Below are 23425 nucleotides of genomic sequence, written 5' to 3' on the forward strand. Positions count from 1 at the left end.
TTGGATCCAGGTCAGAAAGTTTTCTCTGATATTCATTTCTTTTAGTGTCGCAATCATATATTTCCAATTTACTTTGTCGAAAGCTTTTTCCGCGTCCAGGAAAATCAATAATAATTTTTTATCGTAATTTTTTTCGTGATATTCAATCAAATTTAGTACATTTCTTATATTATTTCTCATCAAGCGATTAGGTAAAAAACCATTTTGATCCTCATGTATCCAATCTTTTAAGATGTTTTTTAATCTTTCTGCCAAAATTTGAGCAAAAATTTTGTAGTCGGTGTTTAAAAGCGATATTGGCCTGTAATTGGATGGATTCTTTGGGTCTCTATCTTCTTTGTGAATTAGGGTAATATTTGCTTGGCGCCATGTTTCCGGAGTATTTCCCATTACTACCTCATTCATCGTCATGTGAAGTGGGTGCAGCAACTGTTTCGTAAACTTCTTATAATATTCCATGATAAAGCCATCCGGGCCTGGTGCCTTACCTGATTTACTTTTCTTAATTACCGCAATTATTTCCTCTTTTGATATCTCCTTGTTGAGTTCTTTTTGTTGCTCATTACTAATTTTGGGTACATGTATCTTCTGGAGATAATTTTCCACTTCTTCATCTTTTATCTTTACTTTTTGATACAGATTGGTGTAGAATTCCTTAAATATATTTTGTATTCTCTTTGGATTTTTAATTATTTTCCCCTCCAATTGCAATTCTCCAATTTGTCTTTTTGTTCTTTCTTTTCTCAATTGGTATGCCAAAAGTCTTCCTGGTTTATTTGCAGATTCGAAGTATTTTTGCTTGACAAAGGTAATTTTCTTTTGGATTTCTTCTTGTGTAATTGACTCTATTTGTTTCTGTAGAATTTTTATTTCTTGTTTTGCTTTCTTATCATTCGAATTAGCTTTGAGTTGCTTTTCTCTTTCTTTTACTTCCTCTAATAATTTCTTCAGATTCCTTTCTTTTTTCCTTTTCAATTCGGCTCCTTTTTTCATGAATAAACCTCTAATAACAGCTTTGGAGGCATCCCATACGATTTGTGTTGGGACTTCTTTGTTCATGTTTTCTACAAAATACATTTCAATATTTTCACCTATTTCCTTTATCACCTCTTCATTATTTAGTAAAGTCTCACTTAATCTCCAGGAAAATTCCCTTCTACCAATTTTTATTTCCAGCCTCACTGGATTATGATCCGACCACACTTTAGGCAATATGTCCATTTTGTCAACTTTCAACCCTAGATATGAAGATAGGAAAAACATGTCTAGGCGTGACCACGACTTGTGTCTATTTGAATAAAACGTGTAGTCTCGTGCATTTCCATATTTCATTCTCCATGCATCTTGAATTTTCATTAAATCAATTAAATCGAAAAATTCCTTTGGTAATTTACCCTGTGATTCTTTTATTTTCTTCTCTGATTTCCTATCTAGTCCCGGATTTACTACACCATTCAAGTCCCCCATTAAAATTAGATCGTCAAAATTTAATTCTTTTAAGTCATTCAACAATTTATTATAAAATTTTCCTTTACTCTCCAATACTCCATAAACTCCAACACATATCAATATTCTACCCTGGGACTTCAATTCAATTATCAAGTAGTTACCTGCATTATCTATTACAATTTCCTTTGGGTCTAATTTAGGGTCAACATACATCACCACTCCCTTCTTTTTTTGATTTGAAGCCGCAACAAATTCTAGGCCTAATTTTGGATTTCGTAGATGTTTAATATCCTTCTTTCTTATCCTCGTCTCTTGCAAACAGATTACCTCTAACTTTTGTTTCTGTAATAAGTGAAAAAATTTTTTCCTCTTGTGTGGTGTGTTCAATCCTTGTACATTCCATGTCAAGAGTTTTAATTTTTCCATTTTCTTGGTATTATTAAAAATCTTAATATACTTTATTGTACTTCTTCACCTACTTCCTCATCCACATTTTCCATCTCTTCTTCATCCTCCTTCCTTATCTCTTCAGTTTCTTTTTCTTCTTCTAATCCCCCAGTGGCTCCTTCTCCATAAATCTCCTTCTCTTCAATCCGTGTTGATTTTTTCTCTTTCAGCTGTTCTAAATTTTTTTCCATCCTACGAGTCACCATTGTCCTTTTTGACTGTCTCTCTTTTTCTTCTTCTTGTTTTTCTTCTTTTGACATATCCTGTTGACATTTAAAATGTTTCATAAATTTTCTTGCTTCTTCTACAGTCTTAATCGTAATTCTTTTTTTCCTGAACCAGAAGGTTAAACCCTCTGGTACTTCCCATCTGTATCTTATAGCTTCTTGTCTTAGTTTTATTGTTATAAATTGGTACTCTTTTCTCTTCCTTAATTGCTTCATGGGAATGTCTTTAAATATTTTCAAGATTTGTCCTTCATATTCTAGGGGATTTTCATTGTGTTTTTTTAGAACCTCATCCCTTAAATCGCTTTATTTTAAAGCGGATTAACTTGCTCCCCGTTCCCATTTGTGTCCACAAGCTGTCAATCAAGTGCATAGGCTTCAGTCGTCACAAGTCTTTGGTTTTTTTTTGGGGGGGGGGCAGCCAATGAAAATCGGCTGCATCCGAGGCTCTTCTGTTGTGTCTCCCCAGACTAGGAGGAAGCTTGGCAAATCGGATCAAGGAGGAGAAGGCAGTAGGCTTCATTAATGGGGAGAGAATCTTTGGGGAAGAGAGAAGATAAGGCTCGATCCCCCCTCCTCAGATCCCTGGGCATCCAGGCTCTTCATTCCCCAAAATTGCTTTTCCTCCCCCATTGCTCATTGGGTTGTTTGGAGGGCAATCAAGCAGGGATGTCCTGCAAAGCCCATCCCATAGGTCCTCTGGAATAGCCTCCTTTCCCAAAATCGCTTTGCCTCCCCAATGCTCCTTGGGCTGTTTGGAGGGTGATCAAGCAGGGATGTCCTGCAAAGCCCATCCCATAGTTCCTCTGGAAGGAGCCTCCTTTCCCAAAATCGCTTTGCCTCCCCCATTGCTCTCTGGGCTGTCTGGGGGGCGATCAAGCAGGCATGTACTGCAAAGCCCATCTGCTGCTCAGGCGCTCAGGCAGAGGTGAAAAAAGAAAAAAGAATAGTTTAAAATCGTGTTCAATGGCTCTCCTCACACATCGGTCTATGAATGAGGAGCAGAGGGGAGGTTGCAATCCACCGGGGGAAAGTCTATGTGAATTGAAGAAAATGGTGCTGGCGATACAGAAAGAGACCAAAGAGGGTGACACCCCCAGGCCAGCCCCTTGAGCGCTGCTCCTCCCATCTCCAGGTTCCCGAATCAGACACCCTTTCGTTCCCATTTGGATACAGTGAATCTTACCCCGCTTTCAAAAATAACTCGCGTTATAAACTACTATTTTTTAAACCGAATTATAGGCTGATAATCCAGTTTAAACATTTTAATTCGATTCTAATTCGAGATGCTGTGGGGTAATGGAGATTAAATTCGAGCTTCAGTGGGACTGATGCACCCTAAATTCGGATCATGACCCACTTTATAGGTAAGTGGGAACGACCCCTATGACTCCAAGGCTGCAAGTAAAAATGAGAGATGTACACACCAGCAAGCAGTGCTAAGTCAACTGTCATGTCTCAAGAGTTGTAAAAAGTTAGATTTTTAGATTATAGCTCCCCGAATCTTCAAACCAGTAATGGCATGCTAGGTCAAGTGTCATGGCTCCCTCTATCTTAGAGGGATTATTTTACAATTGTGGGAATGGAATTGTAGTTTGTTGTGGCACCAGAGTTCTCTTACAGAGAAGGCTAAATGCCTCACAAATCTATAATTCCCAGGATTTCATAGCATTGAAATGTCAGCCTGGATTATTTCTGCTGTGCAGATGCAGCCCATGTGTGAGAGAGATGCTTTATGCACTTATAGAAACACTCTGTAGAATAATACAATTGCCATACCTTGCAGCAACCTTTCACACATTCCAACTTTTTGGGAATGATGGGATATCCCACTAAGGAACCCCTCTAAGTAAATTTTGTGTAAATCATATAGCCTATATTTTAAGTCAGGCTAAATATATTTTTGGAAATATCAGTTTCTGCTAATAATCAAAGTATATGTCTGCTCCATACTTATATTCTATGCATTCTTTTTCCATTCTTCTCTGTTTCCCCTTAGTTCTCTTCTGTTTCTTTTCTTTGTAATCACACTTTTAAAATCCCTTTTTCAAATAAAAATCAGACCACCACAAATATACCCTCCATATTTGGTGCTAATGTTTTGGGCATCCCATCAAATTCCCTGAAGTGTGTTCTGCACATGCCACATAGCCCATTTGTTAGTTACTAAGGATTCTGTATGGTCTGGTGTGACAGGAGGTCCATGGGGGTGGGGGGGTGACACGCTGAATTACTGTACTTGGTGGACACCAATCCTAGTGATGCCACTAACAAAGGGGGATTGGAACACCACTACCAAGACCAACTCCATCAGCTCAGGAAGGAAGACTGTTGCGCACTGGGGTGAGCACTACACCAACAGAAGCCCTCTTTTGTTCTGGTTAGCCACCTTCACACATACACTCAGACCCAAAAGACTGTTGGATGGGGAAACTGGTGAGAGGGATGCAATCCTGATAGACCACTACAACTACAACTCTCTCTGCAGATCTTGCCTGCTGCTGTACCAAAACCCCAGGCAGACAGAACTCGGAGAGATTAACTAACGCCAGCATCCCCAGCTTCATCCAGCCAGATATCAGTAATGCAAGCCAGGTTGGCACACTCATCCATGATCAAGTCTTAGATGAAGGCATTCTATTACCAACCAGGCATTGTGTAGCAGCATTTCCAACATTATTGCTCTCCAGACTACTTGATGTGGATGGCATTTTGGATAAAATCATCAGATGAAGTTGATACTTGGATTCAAACATCAAATGAAGATGACACATAACAGATTCACAACATGAAAAATTAACCAGTTAGCTCTTTATTAAACACCACATTTCCCCTTAACTTTCCATCAACCCTTTAGTTAAAGCAGGGATACACAACTCTTAGAAGAGGGGTCGGCAAACTACAGCCCGCGGACCGAATCCGGCCCGCTGAAGCCTTGGGACCGGCCCCAGCCCAGTCCTGCCACCGATTGCCGCCCCTATTCCGGCAGCCCCCAGGACAATCCCGCTTTTGGGGGCCCCCTGCCTGCCCCGGCCCAGTTCCCTCCCAATCCTGGGACCTTAGGCCTCTTGCGCAAGCAGCGGGGCCTTTGGTGGCATGCAAGGGGGGAGCAAGCGGGGGCAAGCGGCAGGCAAGGGGGGCAAGCGGGGACAAGGGACAAGGAGGGGCAAGTGGCAGGCAAGCGTCGGGCAAGGGGGAGCAAGCGGGGACAAGGGGGGGCCAAGCGGGGCAATTGTCTATTGAAGCCTCAGAAACATGCATTTATATTAACATTTTTTAAAAAATCAGCAAATTTTTTCGCGTGTCCTCCATTTTAAAAAAAGTGTCCTTCATTTGAAAATTTTGTCCTACATTTGTCCCGGTTTGGAGGTCCTGACTTATGGCAACCCTACGCCCCCACCGCAGCTTCCACGCCGCTCCGGGTGCCATTTTGTGTTCTAAAATGGCGGCCGAAGTCTCACGTGACCTTTCCTGTCGCAGGGCAGGACGAGAAAGGTCACATGAGACTTTGCCGCCAGTTTAGAACACAGCGGCGGGGCGGGTTTCTGTCCCTCAGACAACTTGGGGGGGGGAGCCAAAAAATAAATAATTAAAAAATTTAAATAAAAAAAAACAATTCCTACATACACTGCACACATCATATTTTGAAGTAAAAAACAAAATGGGAACATATACAATACAGGCCCGCTGCGGCCACTGGAGCCTGGGAGGGCTCCAGTGGCCGCAGCGGGCCTGTATTGTATATGTTCCCATTTTGTTTTTTACTTCAAAATATGATGTGTGCAGTGTATGTAGGAATTGTTTTTTTTTATTTAAATTTTTTAATTATTTATTTTTTGGCTCCCCCCCCCCAAGTTGTCTGAGGGACAGAAACCCGGCCCCCGGCTCAAAAAGATTGCCTACCCCCGTCTTAGAAGATGGGGGGCACACTAGTCCCCCCCCCGGGAGACCTTGAGTACAGTACCCCATGTCGCTTCCCCTGAAAAAAATGCAAATTTTCATTTTACCCTCAAACATCCTCTAAGCAGTGGGTAAGAGGCTAGATCATTTTAGGTGTGTCATATTGAGGGAGATGAGTTGTGTATTTTTTTTGTTTTGACCTGATGTGAGCTTTGCCAGTCTCCCTTAAAGTACTGAAAGCTTGGCTTTATTAACTGCAGATTGCTTCAGCAAAGATTCCCAAATGAATGGAAGAAGTCCACACAAACAGCAAGGAAATTTAATATTATGAATGCTTAATATTTAATCTTTGCAGATTCCTGGCAGTCTACTTCAGTTCAGTTTCTTTGCCTGATTGGTTTCATCCTAGGTTGCCTGGGGCATTCATTATCTCGCATAATATTAATTCACAACAAGCAAGTCATTTCCCCCTCAACCCTTTTCTGTTATTTTTTCCTTTCTTTCTGAAGGGTCATATCATCAATTAAAACAAAAATCTGCAACAGATCTGAAACATAGTATATTCCAGTACTGTACTCTCTACCTCCGTGATTTAAACATAGCTGCCAATTTAAAATGTGTGAGATTACTTTGACAAAGTCAGAAAGATTATTCATATTTTTGAGCATTTTCATGTGTTACACAGGAGTGATTACTTAGAGACAAGCCAAAGACATTCTGGAACAAGAAGTCTTAATCTTACCAAACCACCTTACATAAATCCAATTTACATAAATGCAATCCATTCAATAATTCAAGTAGGAAATAATCAGAGAGACCAAATTTAGACGGAATTGTGCAGAGGTACTCATGTATATCAAGAAATGTAAGTTCTGTCCCTGAAGTGAGTCTTCTATGCATTCAGGGAACTTATTTTAATGCAAGTTAAAAACAAAATTTCCAGAACATAGTAATTTAAATTCCAGCCGCACACACACTGAAAATGTTAGTTTTTTTGTAAAAAAACAAACAAACATGATGCTTAGTTCATCATTTTGCACTGAAAGAGAAAGAAAAAACTTCAGATACTCCCATTCATACAGGATTACGTTAAGTATTTTGTTCTAACTGCAAAATTTAATATGGGTTAGAGAGTGAGATAGTGGAGCACTACATATATTAGATATTTTGTTTTCTAGTTACTTTTCTATGCATACTGTGATGTTTCAACTACGGTAGTTGGACAGCAGAACAAGTTTAGGAATAGATTAACTTCCCTATCCTTACTGTAGCAAGATCAACCAGGCTTTGGTTTACTCTCCTGACCTATTTTCTCGATGGGATCCTTCTGTATCTGAAGTGAGCAGAGATAGAACTGGATGTCATAATAGCTGTTTGGTTGATTTGCAGTTGAGTCTACCACAGTGTACAATTAGAGCAGTTTGTTACACTTTTAACTGTCGTGATTTCTTTACACAGATTTCTGGGATTTGTAGTATTGTAAGGCACTTAGAATTCTAAATGCTAAAGGGCTTTGGTCCACTCAATTACACTGAATGACTACAGTTCTCTGGTGTAGAATTGTATGTATTTCACCAAATGATCAATTCCAGAAATCCTTAGAATGGAGTCATAAAAGTTTCAATACAGTCGGCCCTTCTTATACACGGATTTTTTATACACGGATTTAAGCATACACGGTTTGAAAATGTTCCAGAAAAGTATAAATTTGCCTTGATGTTCCATTTTTTATTAGGGACACCATTTTGCTATGTCATTATACTTAATGGGACTTGAGCATACACGGATTTTGTTATACACGGGGGATCTTGGAACCAAACCCCAGCGTATAACAAGGATCCACTGTAGTATCAACCTGTTTCAATTGTACAGTCTGGATATACTCAAGATCAGCAGGGATTTCTGACTCCCAATTTACAATAGCAGCTACAAAATAACCTGGCCTCCAACTTCTTTAAAATTGTACTACTAAAATGGGAAAAGCTTCAAGTGATGAGGAATGGACTTTTATGTAGAAGGATTATGAGCTCTGTTCAAATACTCTGACCAAATCACAAAAGTATTCTGTTCTTTTGGAGGTGAACACTAAAACATGGTATAGGGTTGGTTTTATGGCAGTAAATGATGCTACACATGGTTTATAGCACATGATGAGGACCAAATGTAGAACTGGACCCCCAAACTAATTCTACCTATAGCAATAGCAACAGCAGCTTCATTTATATACCGCTTCATACTGCCTAAGCAGTCTCTAAGCAGTTTACAACTGTAAGCTAATTGCCCCCAACAAGCTGGGTACTCATTTTGGAGACCTCAGAAGGATGCAAGGCTGAGTCGACCCTGAGCCCCTGGCTGGGATTAAATTCACAACCATGTGATTTGTGAGTGAGTGGCTGTAGTACAGGCATTTAAAACTAGTGCACCACCTAGACTATCTCCAGCCAGTGATCAATTTCAGTCTCCACAGCTGGCTACAGGAGGGCCCTGGATTGGTATGCACCCTCTCCAGGTTGAGGCCGACAGTAGATGGACTCCCAAAGGTTATATAGTGCAGAAGCAAACAAAGAAAATCCAAGTGCACAAGTGTGACCCACCACCTGCTTCGTATATATGGGAACTGTACAAGCAGGTTAGCAACAGAAGTAAAGTCACTCTCCTAGTCCATTCCCAACCTTCATATCTTTTCCAACCTCACACTGCCAAGCTAATGAAAAAAGGATCAAAGAAGGTCACTAATACAAATTAACCTTTTCATGCCACTGGACATCTGTTACTACTTGGCCACAATGCCAACAAAGACTCCAAATCCCACCTGCTTGGTTGCAGAAGCCTACATTACACACTTAAAATGTTCACTCTTGGAAATTCCTTAATTCTAGATGTTTGACTTTTGTACCAAGCTAACCATACTAGATCTTGAGGCACCCAGGAAAATAAAAGCTAAAGTTTCATGGCCGAGTAGGAATTGAACCCTGGTCTCCAGAGTTGATGTCCAGTGCTCAAACCACTACACCACAGTTGGCTCACTTGCCCACTTTACTTGCTCAGAAATCATTACAGAAGAAAGGGATTTTTATTTCTCTCCAGGCTTGGCCTTGCTTGGACTGGATTTACCTTGCACTGTTGCATGGTTTTTATTGTAATGGATTGCTGGTGTCCTTCGGGTGTTTGAGGACAACAGGTGGGGTACATATCTGACTCTACCTCTAGTGACCCCTTGATTCCACCTGACCAGTTCTACCAGGTACAAGTTGCCTCTGCTTCTTCTGATATGCTACTCTGCACATAGCTGTGCAAGGTCAGATTTGATCAGAGAGAGGAACAGAGTCTTTCAATAGAGGTCCTGGGGCTATGAAATGGCCTCCCGTGAGTAGGTTTGGCAAAACATGTCTTCCTGGCTTTCAGGAAGCCAGGGAAACACCTTTTAAACACCTCCTTCTTCAGGAAAGCTTTAGCTGACTGTTGTTGAAATCAGATAGGGTTTAACTCTGCAGCTGCCATTTTGTAAAGATTTGTTTGTTGTATTGACATTTTATGTACTTTAGTTTTTCAAGGTTCTATACAGAACTTGTGGTCACCTGCCAAGAGTTGAGGACATGCAAAGTGCAAATATTTTAAGCAAATTAATGTCTGCTTTTTGAAAGGTTTTGGGAACATCTAGGAGGATAGGGTGACAAATTTTACTACCTCAAGACTTTGTCACCGCTTTCTAAATATTTAAATCACTGGCCTGTCATGAAACATGGAAAATTAAGCACTCCTAAACTGTTTAAAAGCTTTATTAAAGCCAATTTCTTCCAAGGAGGAAAGAGCTCAAAAAAGAAAACAGAAAATGCAGGTGGGAGAAAAATAATGCAAGCAATGCTCCCTAAGTGAAGGTAAGAGGGATAAAGGATGAAAGGACTAAACCAAACAGGATTACCTGGAAGTAATCTTCTCTTTCCTGGGCTCTTATTTTACATAGCAATAGCCTTTTGCACATATCAAACATAGCAGAAGTATTAGCTAGGAGGAAGGCCTCCCTGAACAGAAGCCAAATTCATGAGTCTTTAAGCAGGAAACTGGTCCAACTGGAAGTGCTAGACAAGTACAAGCTAGCAGCATTACAAAGTGATGGGCAGATCATTAAGCATTTCATATTGAAAAGACAGCAATTTTCAACAACCTAGTGGGATTACAAGACCAGCCTAGTCATCTCACTTATCATTATCTCTTCACTACATTTTTCATACTACTTGTCTTCCAAAGAGTGCAGAGCAGAGCATACAGGTCTTCCCACATCCATTTTTATGTTCACAGAAAACCTGTGATGGTAGATTAGGCATTAAGCTAACAGGTAATGACTGGCCCAGGTAAGTATGGAATCTGAACCCACTGTCTATGATCTGTCCAACACTACATCTATGCCACTCTACTCCCATCATGTTACTGAACAAAAGGAATTAGAATTATGGTCTTCAACCTACAATGGGAAGAGCTGTGAAAAAGTAATCATGTTGATTATCATGGAACAATTCTCCTATGAGCAGAAAGAAACGGTTGGGACATTTTCTCCTCCTGCTTTATTCAATGAAGCCAAACAGGTAAATGTTCTTTTTTAGAACATTTAGAACAGAATTTAATTGGAATTTGCTACCTCAAGATGCAGCAAGAGCAGCCAATTTGGAACATTCTAAAAGTGCATTAGACAAATTCATGGAGGACAAATTTGAAGATATAGCTGTGTTAGATTGTAGAATCAGTATGTAGAGAGATCTTTCAGCACTTTTGAGAATAACTAAAAAAGAAGTTAGCACCATGGGCTTTCGTAGACATAAGTCTACGAAAGCTCATGCTGCCAACTTCTTTCTTTAGTTAGTCTTAAAGGTGCTACAAGATTTCTTTACATCATGGAGGTCAGGACTATCAGTGACTTCTGGCTGTGATGGCTATAAATTAACACCAGAGGCAGTATGAGTATGACTCAGTTATCAGTTGCTGAGGGACATATGAAAAGATGCTATTGTGCTTGGATGTCTATTCAGAACTGGAATGTGAACAGCAAGCTGCGTATTAGTCAATCATACACATGTGGAGGAAATCTGCCAGTTCAGTGTCACAACAGGAGGATACAATATTCACCCAGTATTTAATGATGTGTATAGGTTCCATGTCATACCAGTTTACCATGCAAGGCAAGACAGGAGCAGAATACCCTTTCTTTGTGTGAACATTGTGTTCCATGGGTTCTATGGATAACAGTTACCAAACAAACAATATATCTTCCATGAATACATCTAATCTGTTTAAAAAGTCGTTTTACAGCAATAATCATCAAAATTACCTTCAGCAAGGAATGCTGTAAGTTAAATATACAACAGTAGCTGAACATTGAAAAGAAAAAGACCACATTAAAGGTGGATAGACTCAATCAAGGAAACCATGGCACTGTGTTTACAAGACCTGAGTAGGGCTGATGATGACTTATAGGGGCTCTCATTAACAGGGCCCCTATAAATCAAAGTAAACTTGATGCCAGTTAACAACAAGGTGCACAACAAAAGGATACATAAAAGCAGCCCTGGAAAAGCTGCTATTGTCAATTTTAATAGACTAAAAGGAAGAGAAAGTCAGAGACACTGATTTATTCTTAGCTTCTTACTGCTCTCACAAACATTGTGTTATTAATCATCACAAACATATATCCCTTCTGTTCAGCTCATCACAAAAATTCTGCATCCAAGATTCTCTTCCATGTTTTTCTTGGCAGGGTAAAGCCATATTTGAGCACAATATGCTTTATAAAAGAAGGAACAAAACAGTAATATTTTCCTCTCCATTTTGCATATGTTTATTGACCAACAAATAAATGAATTTTTCAAAATGGGCATATAAGAATCGGTCCAGAAAAATGAAACAAAGAATAAAATCAGCATTTTTTACAACAGCTGCATAAATTATCATCTGGTTTTGTTAACAGTATTATAATCACAGAATTTCAAAAGATTTTAAAGTCTCAGATCTGCTTCTACTTCAAGTCAGAAAACCTGGGAAGACCCGTGAAAGATGGCTTTGAATTTTTCGTAAATGTGCATGAAAAATAAAATGGAAAAAACATGCACTCTTCCCCCACTCAAGTTTTTAATCCATCAAAATAAACATGGCAAATAACATTTTCTAGATCAAAAAGAATTAGGCAATAACTCTGGTTTATGCAGCAGAACTGCTAAATTTTTAAAGATTGTTGAATTCAGGAAGATCACGACGTAGTCGTATTGCCTTTAATTTTTCTACTTTAATTTTTGCTCTCAATAGCTCCTCTTCCAGCTGCTGCCTTCTTTTCAAGCCATCCCTTTTTTCTTGTATATAGAGCCCAATTTTTCTCTGGTTTTCCAAAATTATGTGATGTTCTTCTTTTAGCATCTGCAACATCTGGGGATCATACCCTCCACATGCTGGCCTAAATCGTTCCCCACTTTCAAGCCTGAAAAATTCATCTCGTCTGGGGATGGGTGATGGAGACAACATCCTTATATCCACAGAAGACAGGGAAGTTGAAGGAGATCGCTCCATGACATGGACCAAATGTTGTTCTCTTTGCTCTAAGCCTTCCTGGGTTTGCAACTCTACAATCAAAGAGGGAGGTGGCTTGACATCTTCTTCCTCTTGATCCAGCTCCAGTGTGATAGCAGCAGGATGGTGTTCCAAGATTGGCTGTGGTGAGCTTGTAGTAGCAACTGTTTCCTTTTCCAAGGTAGAACTAAAAAATAGAAAGGTAATCATTTAATAATTAGCAGAAAACAACAGGGTACATGCTGTCCAAAGCAATGAACCAACTGCTAAGACTATGGCGGGTTATAGACCGCCCATTTGGGGCGGTCTGGACCCGCCCCTTTCCCCGGAGTATCGGGGCCTCAGTGGCCAGAACGGCAGCCGCTGAGGCCCCGATCTGCTGCTTTTCAGGCTGCGGGGAAGCAGCAAAACGCCGCTTCCCTGCAGCCTGAAAAGGAGTGTCCCTGGGGCTTCAAGCCCCAAGGACACCCCACGGCGGCGGGGAGAAGGAGAAAGGGGCCACTTGGCCCCTTTCTCTTTTAGTCCGCTGGGCGCAGCCATCTGAAGGCTGCGCCCAGCGGACTAAACCAGGAAGGAGCTCCGAAACGGAGCTCCTTCCTGCTCCGTGTTCAGGGTGCACTAAGCGCCCTGGCGCGGAGCAAGGACGTCACATCCGCACCGCCCCGTCTAGAGGCGGCGCGGCCATGACGTCCTCACGGCGGCGGCCGTATGGAAGGGCCGCCGCCGTTTAGTGTGTGACGAGCACACACTAGGGTTAGGGCGGTGCGGAAGCACCGCCCTTTGGTAACCCTAGTGCGTGCTCGTCACGCACTAAAGTGCCGGTCTGTAACCGGCCAATGTTAGGGAACATCTGTCCCTCCATACATTGTTGAAAACCAACTTCTACCATTTTAGCCAGCACAAACCAAGATGAGGGATACTGGAAGATGTAGCCCAGCAGCATGTGGCAGGGTCTACATTCTCTATCCCTATTCTAAGACTGTGAACTAACATTTGATAAAGGGCATAACAGCTGTGAACAGGAAAATCTGCAGCTATGTTTCTTGGAAGTTATGATACTTCAGTGCCAATTACATGAAAGTAATAATAATAATCTACCAAGAGCCGTAATAACAAAGACATAGAAAAGGGAGGAATGTAGAAGATAGTTATGAACACATATACATGTAGCAGCACTGATAGAAAGAAAGAGAGATTGACAATTTGGAGAATGAGGGGAGGGAGAAAATCTTGAATAATTGATGCTAGTATACAGTAGCTCCAACTATCTAGCATGGATTCCCTTCCTAGGGGCCTAAATAATGTTTTTCCTTGCAACATTTCTTTTCTTCCTATATCCCACATGCCCTCTAGCATCCCTTATTCATGAGAAATAGCCTGCATTCATTTAACAGATATTAGGAAGTCCTTGCTGGTGCACCATCAGTATGGCACCATCTTACCTATTCGCCATTATTATAAAAAGCATCTATGAAAAAATAAGATACAATAAAATATGTACTAATAGGGGTATTGACTCTCCATTAGAAATGCTGGAAATATCATTTACCGTTTTAACACAACCATGAAAAATAATGAATCAAGATAGAGTTCTACATAAGAAATTGGCTATGGTGCCTTGGTTACATCCCATTTGAACTACTGTAACACACTCTATGTAGGCTTATCTTTAGAAACCGTTTGGAAACTTCAGCAAATCCAAAATACTGCAGCCACAATGCCGACAGGGATTGCATCCGCATTGCAGAAATAATCCAGTTTGACACCACTTTGCTATGGCTCAGTATTATGGAATTCTGGGAACTGTGATTTGTTTTGGCACTAGAGCTGACTGACAGAGAAGGCGAAATGTCTCACAAAACTATAGTTCCCAAAATTCAATAGCATTGAGCCATGGCAATTAAAGTGTTATCAAACTGGATTATTTCTGTAGTGCGGATGCAGTTTGGGACCAATTACAGGCAGCATTGTTGAAACTCTCTTGTTGAAACAGTTTCACTGGGTACCAGGTACAATCGGAAGTGTTGGCTACGACCTATAAAACCTATCCAGTTTAGGTCTAGACTATCTGAAACATCACATCTCTCTATATAAACCTGCCAGATTCTCAAGAGAGGGCTTTCCATTGACCATGGTATCCTTCTGGGCCACCTCTTCAGGATGGGGCTTGAAGATACTGTTTTACAGTGGCTCCATTCCTTCCTAGACGGTCAAACTCAGAAGGTGTTGTTGGGGGACTCCTGCTCGACCCCTTGGCCATTGACCTGTGGGATCCCTCTGGGTTCTGAGTTGTCCTCTATGCTATTTAACATATACATGAAACTGCTGGGAGAGGTCACTCGAAGTTTTGGGGTTAGGTGCCATCAATATGCAGATTACACCTTTTACTACTCTTTTCCACCTCAATCCAAGGAGGCTGTCCTGGTCCTAAACCAGTGTCTGTCATCAGTAATGGACTGGATGAGGGCAAACAAATTGAAACTTAATCTAGGCAAGACAGAGGTGCTCCTGGTCAGTCAGAAGGCAGATCAGGGAATAGGGAGCCAGTCTGTGTTAGATATAAAAACAAGAAAAAGAATCAAGCATTTCTTTGACAGAGTTAGAACATCTATACTGCATTGGTGAGAAAAGCCAATTGTCATAGTGTGGTTGATGTCCAATCTAACAGATTCAGCTTTTTCTGGTCAGGCCACCAGGTTGTTAAGTCCTTTATCTCCAGACATAGTATATGTGCAGATATGGCAAAGCCACTTTCACCATGATTGAACGTCTTTGGCATGATGATCAGGTAGTACCAGCATGGAAATTAAATGTATATTTCAGTATGTTGGCTCAGACTTGATTGATTGGATATGCAAAGAATTGGTGTTAATGTAAATAAAAGAGCGCACATGATAAATCCAGGAATGGGGCTTAGATCTGTTTGGGCAGGGATAGCACAAGGATTGTTCAACATTCAACTCTACAGTGTACACTCCTCAAAAAATTATTCTGACTCTTTTATTCATTCCTAAGGACAGCACAGCTTGATACTCAGTGCTTTTCAGGAATTAATTATATATTGCATGTAAACAGAGCTCTGGCACCAGTGCTTTAAAAGAAAAGCAGCTTTGGGCAAGGGTTTTTTGAGAGAATGAGCCAGGGAGGCTTAGAGATGCAAATACTTTCTTAGCTCCAGTTCTCCCAAAGGCTCCCCTTCATCCCATTATGGGGTTAAAACATGCAGGTTGAATTCCATAAAGGTAGACATTGTATGGTATAATGATTAGGAACAGAGGGGTGGTGGAAAAACAAATCCAGAGCTTTCCTGCCTCTGTAGGTAATTAGCCCCTGAAAGACTGCCCTGAACTCTCTACTACTTGGTGACGAGAAGGAAAACATTTCTGAACACTTTTTCTTGGGAGCGATTCAGTGATTTCAATAGGACTTGCTTCTTAAAAAGTGCACTTGGGACTGTAGTCTAAGTGCACTTTGAGACTTTCCAAATGAAAGCACAATTGGGAACCACCACAAATGACTAACTGAAAATAGCAAAATAAGGAAGAATTTCAGTTCAGTTCATTTTTATAGACATTTTGCAAAATTTGTAAATTTCTTCATATCTGAAATGGAGAGGACTTCAGAATAAAAAGATTAAATGTGTGAGAAGCTAACAGATTTGTCTGTGCTGGGCTTTGAGCATTTCAGTTTTAAATCATAGGTTTAAAGCAACTAAGGTTAAAACACGTTAGTACTGAATTAACATTGTCACTACTTTTTTTCTGAGAAAAAAAAACGGTTAACATATACAGAGCTGACATGAAGCTGTAACACAATCTTCTCTATGCTGGAACTAGCTGGGAACTGTTGAATATGAACTACGCAGATATGTTGCGTTTTGAGTTAGTTTATTCCTGAAGAATTTACTAAAATTCACCAATAACATATTCAGGACTAAAAGAACTTGATATAAAAAAATTAAATGCAAAAGAAAGCCAACTTATGTTCCCATCCCTAAGTGTTGGATTAGTCACATCACTTTATATGATAGGCTAGTTCACAGAGATTGGGGAGAAAGGAGTCAAATATCAATGGTGCTATCAGCCAACTAAAAACTGAACTACTGCACTACTTTCCATCATGAACTGGTATGCATTGCCAGGCATGGACTTAGAGACAGCATTTTACAGATTCAGGGCAGAGCTCCCCAAATGGTGGCCCTTGATTTGCTGTTGTATGCCTTCAAGTTGTTTCTGATTCATAGCAATCCTAAGGCAAATTTATAACAAGATTTTCTTGGCAGGATTTGCTCATAAGAGGTTTGCCATTGCTTCCCTCTAAGGCTAAAACAGTGTGACTTGCCCAAGGTCAGGCTGTGGGCTTCTGTGTCTGAGCTGGGATTCCATCCCAGTCTCCCAAAGTCCTAGTCCAAAAGTCAAACCACTACACCATGCAGGCTCTGGTCTATCACTAGGAAACAGAAATTCAGAGCTATGGATCACTCTTTCCTTTTCTGTTCCACAACTTACAACTCCAAGCTGTTCTGTTTCTGATAAGTCACTGTGGTGCAGCAATGCTGTCCTGGGAAGATGAGCAAAAGCAGTGAGAAGAGACAGAGAGATGAAAAGGCAGAATCTTGGCTAGGGGCACATCAATTCTTTATACAGAAATATTAATCTGAATAAAAGAAATATTTTTCATTCAGATCCTAAGCAAACTATAGGGAATGATGGAAGAAATTTAATTTATATTTATGAAATTTATTCCCACATAATGCATTTCCATCTAGAGGGTTTGCCTCCAACACATCATTTGTAGCGGAAATGTATGTGGAGAAAGCTGTTTGATTCCAAGACGTTAAGAAGAACTTTTTGAAAAAAAAAGATTTTGGGTAGAATTTTTACATTAAACAGCCATCAATCATATGCTAAAAAAATAAAATAAATACTGACTTATCACAAACCCTACTCAGATTGGTTTATAAACCTGAATAAAATCCACTGTAAAATTGTTTCCCCCAATTTTCCCTACTGCAAAAATAATCAGGATGCAAAATACCTACTATAATGGCTCAATGGCTGAAGTAAGACCAATTAAAGGTGATGCCATGCTCCCAGGCTAATGACAAACATTTTAATGAATGTTGAAGAACCCACCCATCCCCTTCCAAAAATTGCTCCAGTTCTGTATACATTTACAAGAAAATAAGTTCCAGTGAACTCAGTGGGGCTTACTCCTGAGTAGACATCCAGGATTGCACTGGAGAAGCCCATTTTTATTATAATTTATTTCCTCATGGCTGGTGCACAATTCTTTCTTCAAAAGGCCTATCACCTAGATGTTGTTATATCATTAGAGATTCTGCCATGGTAGGATTTAGACAACTATTACTATTCAGTGAAACCTAGGGTAGCACAAATGAAGGACTCACCAGCCGGCATACATGCCAGCTTGCCTGGAAACTCAGCTTAACGTATTTGTTTTGCACAGTAAATGATGTGAATCTAACTGGGTTATGACAACAGCAGCAAACAGAAGAGATGTTTCCTTTCCCCACCCCCCACCCCCTTTTTAAAGTGTTTAAAATCTAGCCACAGGACAAATGGAGGAAGCTGGTGGGTAGCCTAGTGTTGCACAAGTCAGGCTTTTTTGTGTGTGTTTGGGGAGAGGTAGTCCCAAAGGCCCTGCAAGGAAGCTTGAAACCAGCTTCACAGTTCTATGTCTTGCTCAAATCTCTGCTAAAGGGCAGTTGTAAAATAAAAGACGGTTATGTGACTGCAGCACTCCTCCAGTCTGTCTGGACAAAAACCTTGTAAATGTACTCCATGCTCTTTCCCTCTCCACCCCTCTGTATTTAAAGCTTGATCTGCATCCTTTCCTCAGAGAATGGGAAAGAATTATGATTATATTTTAATTAATGTTGCCATCCTTTGTCTGTAAAACAATCCACTGGCATTGTTAAAAGGACACAGTAGCATATGAAGGAAAAATATCATCTAAAAGGTCTGAGATTCAGTTAAACTGTATTCCGCCCTGGGAGATTAACATAATCCTTGATGAGGCACACTGTATGAGAGAGGCTTCTTTGTTCTCCTCCTCGACTTTATGTAGATTTTTTATCCCAAACAGGCATCAGTTTCCGTAGGCAAGGCAAGCGGGTGGCTGCAGTACTACCTTAAATGTAGAAGAGCCTTTCCCTTGGTCAGTGTTTGAATGCTATGCCTATTAAAAGGGGAGGGGTAAAAGTTGGAGCTCCTATTTCACTCAGAGTCCTTCTTAACCCTCACTTGCCAAGGGTCTGACAATAAAGGTCTTTCAAATCCAGCTGGAAGATGGGCATTACAAAGTCATTATTTTAAACATATTTTTTTAAAAAAATGTGTTTGTTGTTGTTGTTTTTAAACCCAACAAACTCAGCTTGAACCACAGTGTTCTTACTTTTCCTAAGGCAAAGGCACTGAGCCCAAATAGGGGCAGGCAGAGAAGACAGGAGGTGCTATAGTTAAGCGCAATGTAAAATGCAACTTACCATGGCAGGTTGTTCCTCTCTCTCAAGCACACGCTGGAAATCTGGGGGATCATTTCCACAACTTTCTTAGTCGGTTCAGAGATGTAGCTTTTGTAGTCGGAGATGCTCTCCTTTTGCTGCAGTAGCTCCTGCTTGGCATATTCCTTGAGCCTCTTGTACAACGTGCGCAGGCCTTGCGCCGTGCGAGGCGGGCGGTCCACTCCAATGGCATTGTAGTTGTCGGCTATGATGTCCCAGCATTTGTTTTTTTCCACTATGACTGAATGTTTGTTGGTGTGCTCTTCGAGGATTTTAACGTAGGGCTTGACAAGTTTCAGCAAATCGAGCTTTTCAGACAAGGTGAAATTCGAGGACCTGGCCTTGCCAACCATCGTTCTCTCCAGCCTGAAGAACAGAGCCGTTCCTAGACACCACCACGCAGATCCTAGCTCTGCTCAGCTCTTTTTCACAAACAGAAAAAGATCAGGCTTAACTAGGCTTGTCTCATTTAGGCCCACGCCTACAAGGGAGGGTTTATTAAAATTCCTTCAGCTTAAGCTGACGCAGGTTCAGGAAATCTGCTTAAGCCAAGCCTGACCTACATAAGGCTTCAGACTGAAGGAGCCGAGAAGAAGCAAGCAAAACACACACACACACACACTTTTGTGTCAAGGGACCCATACATCCACAGGATTGGAAACATAAAGGTTTAAAGATTAGCGCATTACCCTGCTAAATATTACCCAATTCATCCTGAGTTAACAAGCTCACGCCACATCTCTTGAGCTGACAGAAAAATGAAACTGCAGGGAAGAAAGGATTTATTCATGTCCAAGAAAGCAACAACTTTTGCTCTTTTTCCCCCTATTAGGTTGGGTCATTTATTGGTTGATAAGCCGAAGCACCAGGGCAAAATGAGAAAGGGGGGGTAAAACCCCCACACAACACAGCAGCAACCACAACTGGGGAGATGGAGGAGCAGAAGGCGTGTGTAGACAGATCCCTAACAGAGCCCCTGATCGCTGCCGCTCTCTCTGGCAGCATTTGCATAATGCTAGTCCTGCTGTCAATCAGGAATTGCATATCGCCTAGCTGGTTAGGTTTCACTCAGGCTCAGGCTCCACGGCAAAGCTAAGCTTCCCCAGCACTTCACAGTGTGCCTCGGCCTCCCCTGCATGTGTGCGTATGTGTGTCTATGCACACGCACAGCCTTTTTAAAGAGGCAGTCGCTCTGTAGGGCCAGAGCGTGTGAACAAAAGAGCAGAAACATAAAAGCCAAGGGTTTATTTACACTCTCCTCCACTCCTTGCAGCTGTAGCACTCCTTCCAAATCCACACATTTGTTGTTGTTGTTAACCGCCCTCGGGTCAATCTCAACTCATGGCAACCCTGTGGATGAGACACCTCCAAGACCCCCTGTCCTCCACTGCTCTGCTCAGGTCCTGCAAATTCATACTTGTGACCTGCCTGATAGAGTCCATCAATCTAGCATGCGGCCTTCCTCTCTCTCTGCTTCCCTCCACCTTCCCCAGCATTATTGTTTTTTTCCATTGAGTCGTGCCTTCTCATGATGTGTCTGAAGTACAGCAGCCTCAGTTTAGTCAGAGAACACACAACACACAGGGTCATCCCTGGTTAGTACCTGGTTCGCTAGTTGTTGTTTTTAACCACTCAAATCAATCTCAACTCATGGCGACCCTGTGGATGAGACACCTCCAAGACTCCCTGTCCTCCACTGTTCTGCTTAGTTCCTTCAAATTTATACCCATGACAACCTTAATAGAGTCTATCCATCTAGCATGCAGACTTCCTCTCTTTCTACTTCCCTCCACTTTTCCTAGCATTATTGTTTTTTTCCAATGAGTCGCACCATTTCATGATGTAATTAAAGTTTGACAGCTTCAACTTAATCATCTTGGCTTCCAGGGTCATTTCTGGTTTGATTTGTTCTAGGACCCATTTGTTTGTCTTTTTGCTGTCCACAGAATACTTAGCACTTTTCTCCATCTCAAATGAATTGACTTTCCTCTTATCTGCTTCTTTCCTATCCACACATCTTACAGCACCCAATATAACTCTTCCTCAGGGCTGCAGAAGAAAAAAAACACCTTAGGATGTTCATGAAAGAGACAACATTCAAGCTGACCCTGGAGTTATAGTTTGTTGTTCTTGTTATGACAGAGTCATAATTCAATATATGAACCACTAAACCTTGGGCTCTTGGGCTTTGGAGACATCTAGCATTTTCCAGCCCAGCAACTTCCAAATGTTTTACTACTACAACTCCCATCACCCCAGGCACATGCAGCAGTTAGGGTGATGGGAACAGTAGGCCAACACACTAGTAGGGCACCAGGTTGTAGAAGACTATAAGAAAGCCAACTGTTTTACAAATGAAAACCTTGAACCTTCAAACTAGTACCAAAATCATGCATGCACTCACTTACAACTTTCCCGCTCCTTCAGAAAAAAAAAGTGAATGGCCCAGGTCCATCAGGCCTAGCCTAAAGTAAGAAGAGGAGCCCTCCCTCCATGCCTTCTGCAGAGGGAGAGAAGAACTGCTGGACATATTCCCCTTCCCCACTGCCATTCCCTTTCCCTTTTGTGTAATGTCTTTTTAGCTTATAAGCCTGAGGGCAGGGAAATGTCTAATTAACTATCTGTAAGCCGCTCTGAGAGCCTTTATGGCTGAAGAGCGGGATATAAATACAGTAAATAAATAAAATAAAAATAAACCAGGGAGAAATACTGTTAGGTTGCCACACGGAAAGAGCGCTAAGAACGGAGCCCTACTCTTTGGCCTCACCTACCATGTTGGTTTCTTCTGATTATAATTTATAAAATAGTAGTCTATCATAATCTGCCCTGTGTCTGTGAGACCAGATGTCCTTTCCAAAGCATGTCCTACATGTCATCCTTCTGTCAAGGAAGAATTTCAAAATGTCCTCCATTCTGAGCATGACTAAGAAGAATGAATTTACATTTACTGTATATTAGTGTTTTAGCCTTTCAGTTGCAACATCCAACATTTTTCCTGAATGTCCTAATTTTGAGGTGCCTTGTCCTCCTTTGCAGATGTGGCATCTGGTTACCCTTTCCTCAACAAATAAATATCGAGAAAGCAGAAAGAGATGCAAAAGATGTGCAAAAAAGGTGCCCCTGTGTTTCACTTAAGGAGAAGGACAGATACAGGTAACAGCTGGATCTGGTGTCAGCCTTTGGGCATTTCCTTAGCCTAATCAAGTCTGCCCTCTTGTCCTACTTTTCAAGACCTTGTCACCAAATACAGAATTTGTGGTTATAACATCAAGCCAACTTTTTCCTTTCTCCTCTTCTCACATTGTTTAATGCGCACCTTGACAAAGAGTTCTACAATTTGTGTGTATGTGTGTGAACACATGCATGCATCTTCATGTTGCCTGTTGACTTATGGCAACTCCATGAATTTTGATAGGATGTTTTTAGGCAAGGAATATTCAGAGGCAGTTCTATCAGTTCCTTCCTCTGAAATATAGTCTACAGCACCTGGTATTAGTTGGCAGTCTCCCATCCAAGTACTAACCAGGATTGACCTTGCTTAGCTTCCAAGATCTGATGGGATTTGGTGCTTTTAAGGTATTTGATCACTAATAATTTTTACAAGTTTCATTTTCTTTGCATTTTGATTTAAAATAATACTTTAAAATTGCTGCCTGCAGTTATTTTTCCCGTTTTGAACTTTGACAACTGCTGATTAAAAATTAACCACTATTTTAGCAGTAATGATTGTATTCATATAAATGGAAGCCAATCCATGAACACAAATAAAAACAAATAAAGAATTTGGGGAGATGGAGTCGATCTGAACCAGGAAAAGGTTTCCCATTATGTCCTTGTTGATCAAACGGTAACATAGGAGTTCAGTGCTACCATTGTTAATGCAGCTCCATGGGCAACCAAACCAATAACGGCTAATTAATGGCTCAACATAATTCCTGTATGAAGTTCTTGAGTGGAGAGCTACAGGGTTCTGTCCTAGGCCTCCTGCTTTTCAATAGAAAACCAGTAAAATAAGCCATCACAGAACTCTAATCCTGCCTACGCCAATAAAAATTTATTTCGATGGGAGTGCAGAGGGACACAAAACTCGGATGGAATAGTCAACACCATAAAAGACAGGAACAATATTCAAAAGGGACCCATACATACTGGAATAGTGGGTCATATCTTACAAGATAAGAATCAGTGGTCATAATATAATCTCAGGCATCTTGCTACACAACAACTGAAAACACAAGTACAAGATGGGAAGACCTGGTTTGCAGTAGCTTTAGTGAGAAAAGACCTAAGTATCTTACCATAGCAATTCTCAATTTTTGGCACT

At 40.9% G+C, this 23425-nt stretch overlaps 2 protein-coding genes across 3 annotated transcripts in view; both read right to left on the reverse strand.

Moving 5' to 3' along the window:
- LOC149317499 (DNA repair and recombination protein RAD54B-like) overlaps positions 1-23425 on the reverse strand; it is a 54360-nt gene that overhangs the window by 24490 nt on the left and 6445 nt on the right. The gene's annotated exons all lie outside the window — the stretch shown is intronic.
- On the reverse strand, positions 11453-20187 carry LOC149317500 (fibrinogen silencer-binding protein-like). Its single transcript, XM_089517635.1, has 2 exons — positions 19084-20187; positions 11453-12762 (listed from the first exon to the last, which is right to left on the reverse strand). The coding sequence occupies exons 1-2, from the start codon at positions 19452-19454 to the stop codon at positions 12237-12239; spliced, it is 897 nt and encodes a 298-aa protein (XP_089373761.1). The 5' UTR covers positions 19455-20187; the 3' UTR covers positions 11453-12236.

The sequence above is a fragment of the Sceloporus occidentalis genome, unplaced genomic scaffold, assembly GCF_023333645.1.
Source record: "Sceloporus occidentalis isolate IW3139 unplaced genomic scaffold, rSceOcc1.0.p SCAF_3, whole genome shotgun sequence".
Lineage (NCBI taxonomy): Eukaryota > Metazoa > Chordata > Lepidosauria > Squamata > Phrynosomatidae > Sceloporus > Sceloporus occidentalis.

Bases quoted from the DNA above. Each gene is read 5' to 3' on its own strand.
- LOC149317500 (XM_089517635.1), bottom strand. From the start codon at position 19,454: ATGGTTGGCAAGGCCAGGTCCTCGAATTTCACCTTGTCTGAAAAGCTC. The intron at 12,763-19,083 runs GTAAGTTGCATT...TCTATTTTTTAG, and splicing joins GAGAGGAACAACCTGCCATG to TTCTACCTTGGAAAAGGAAA.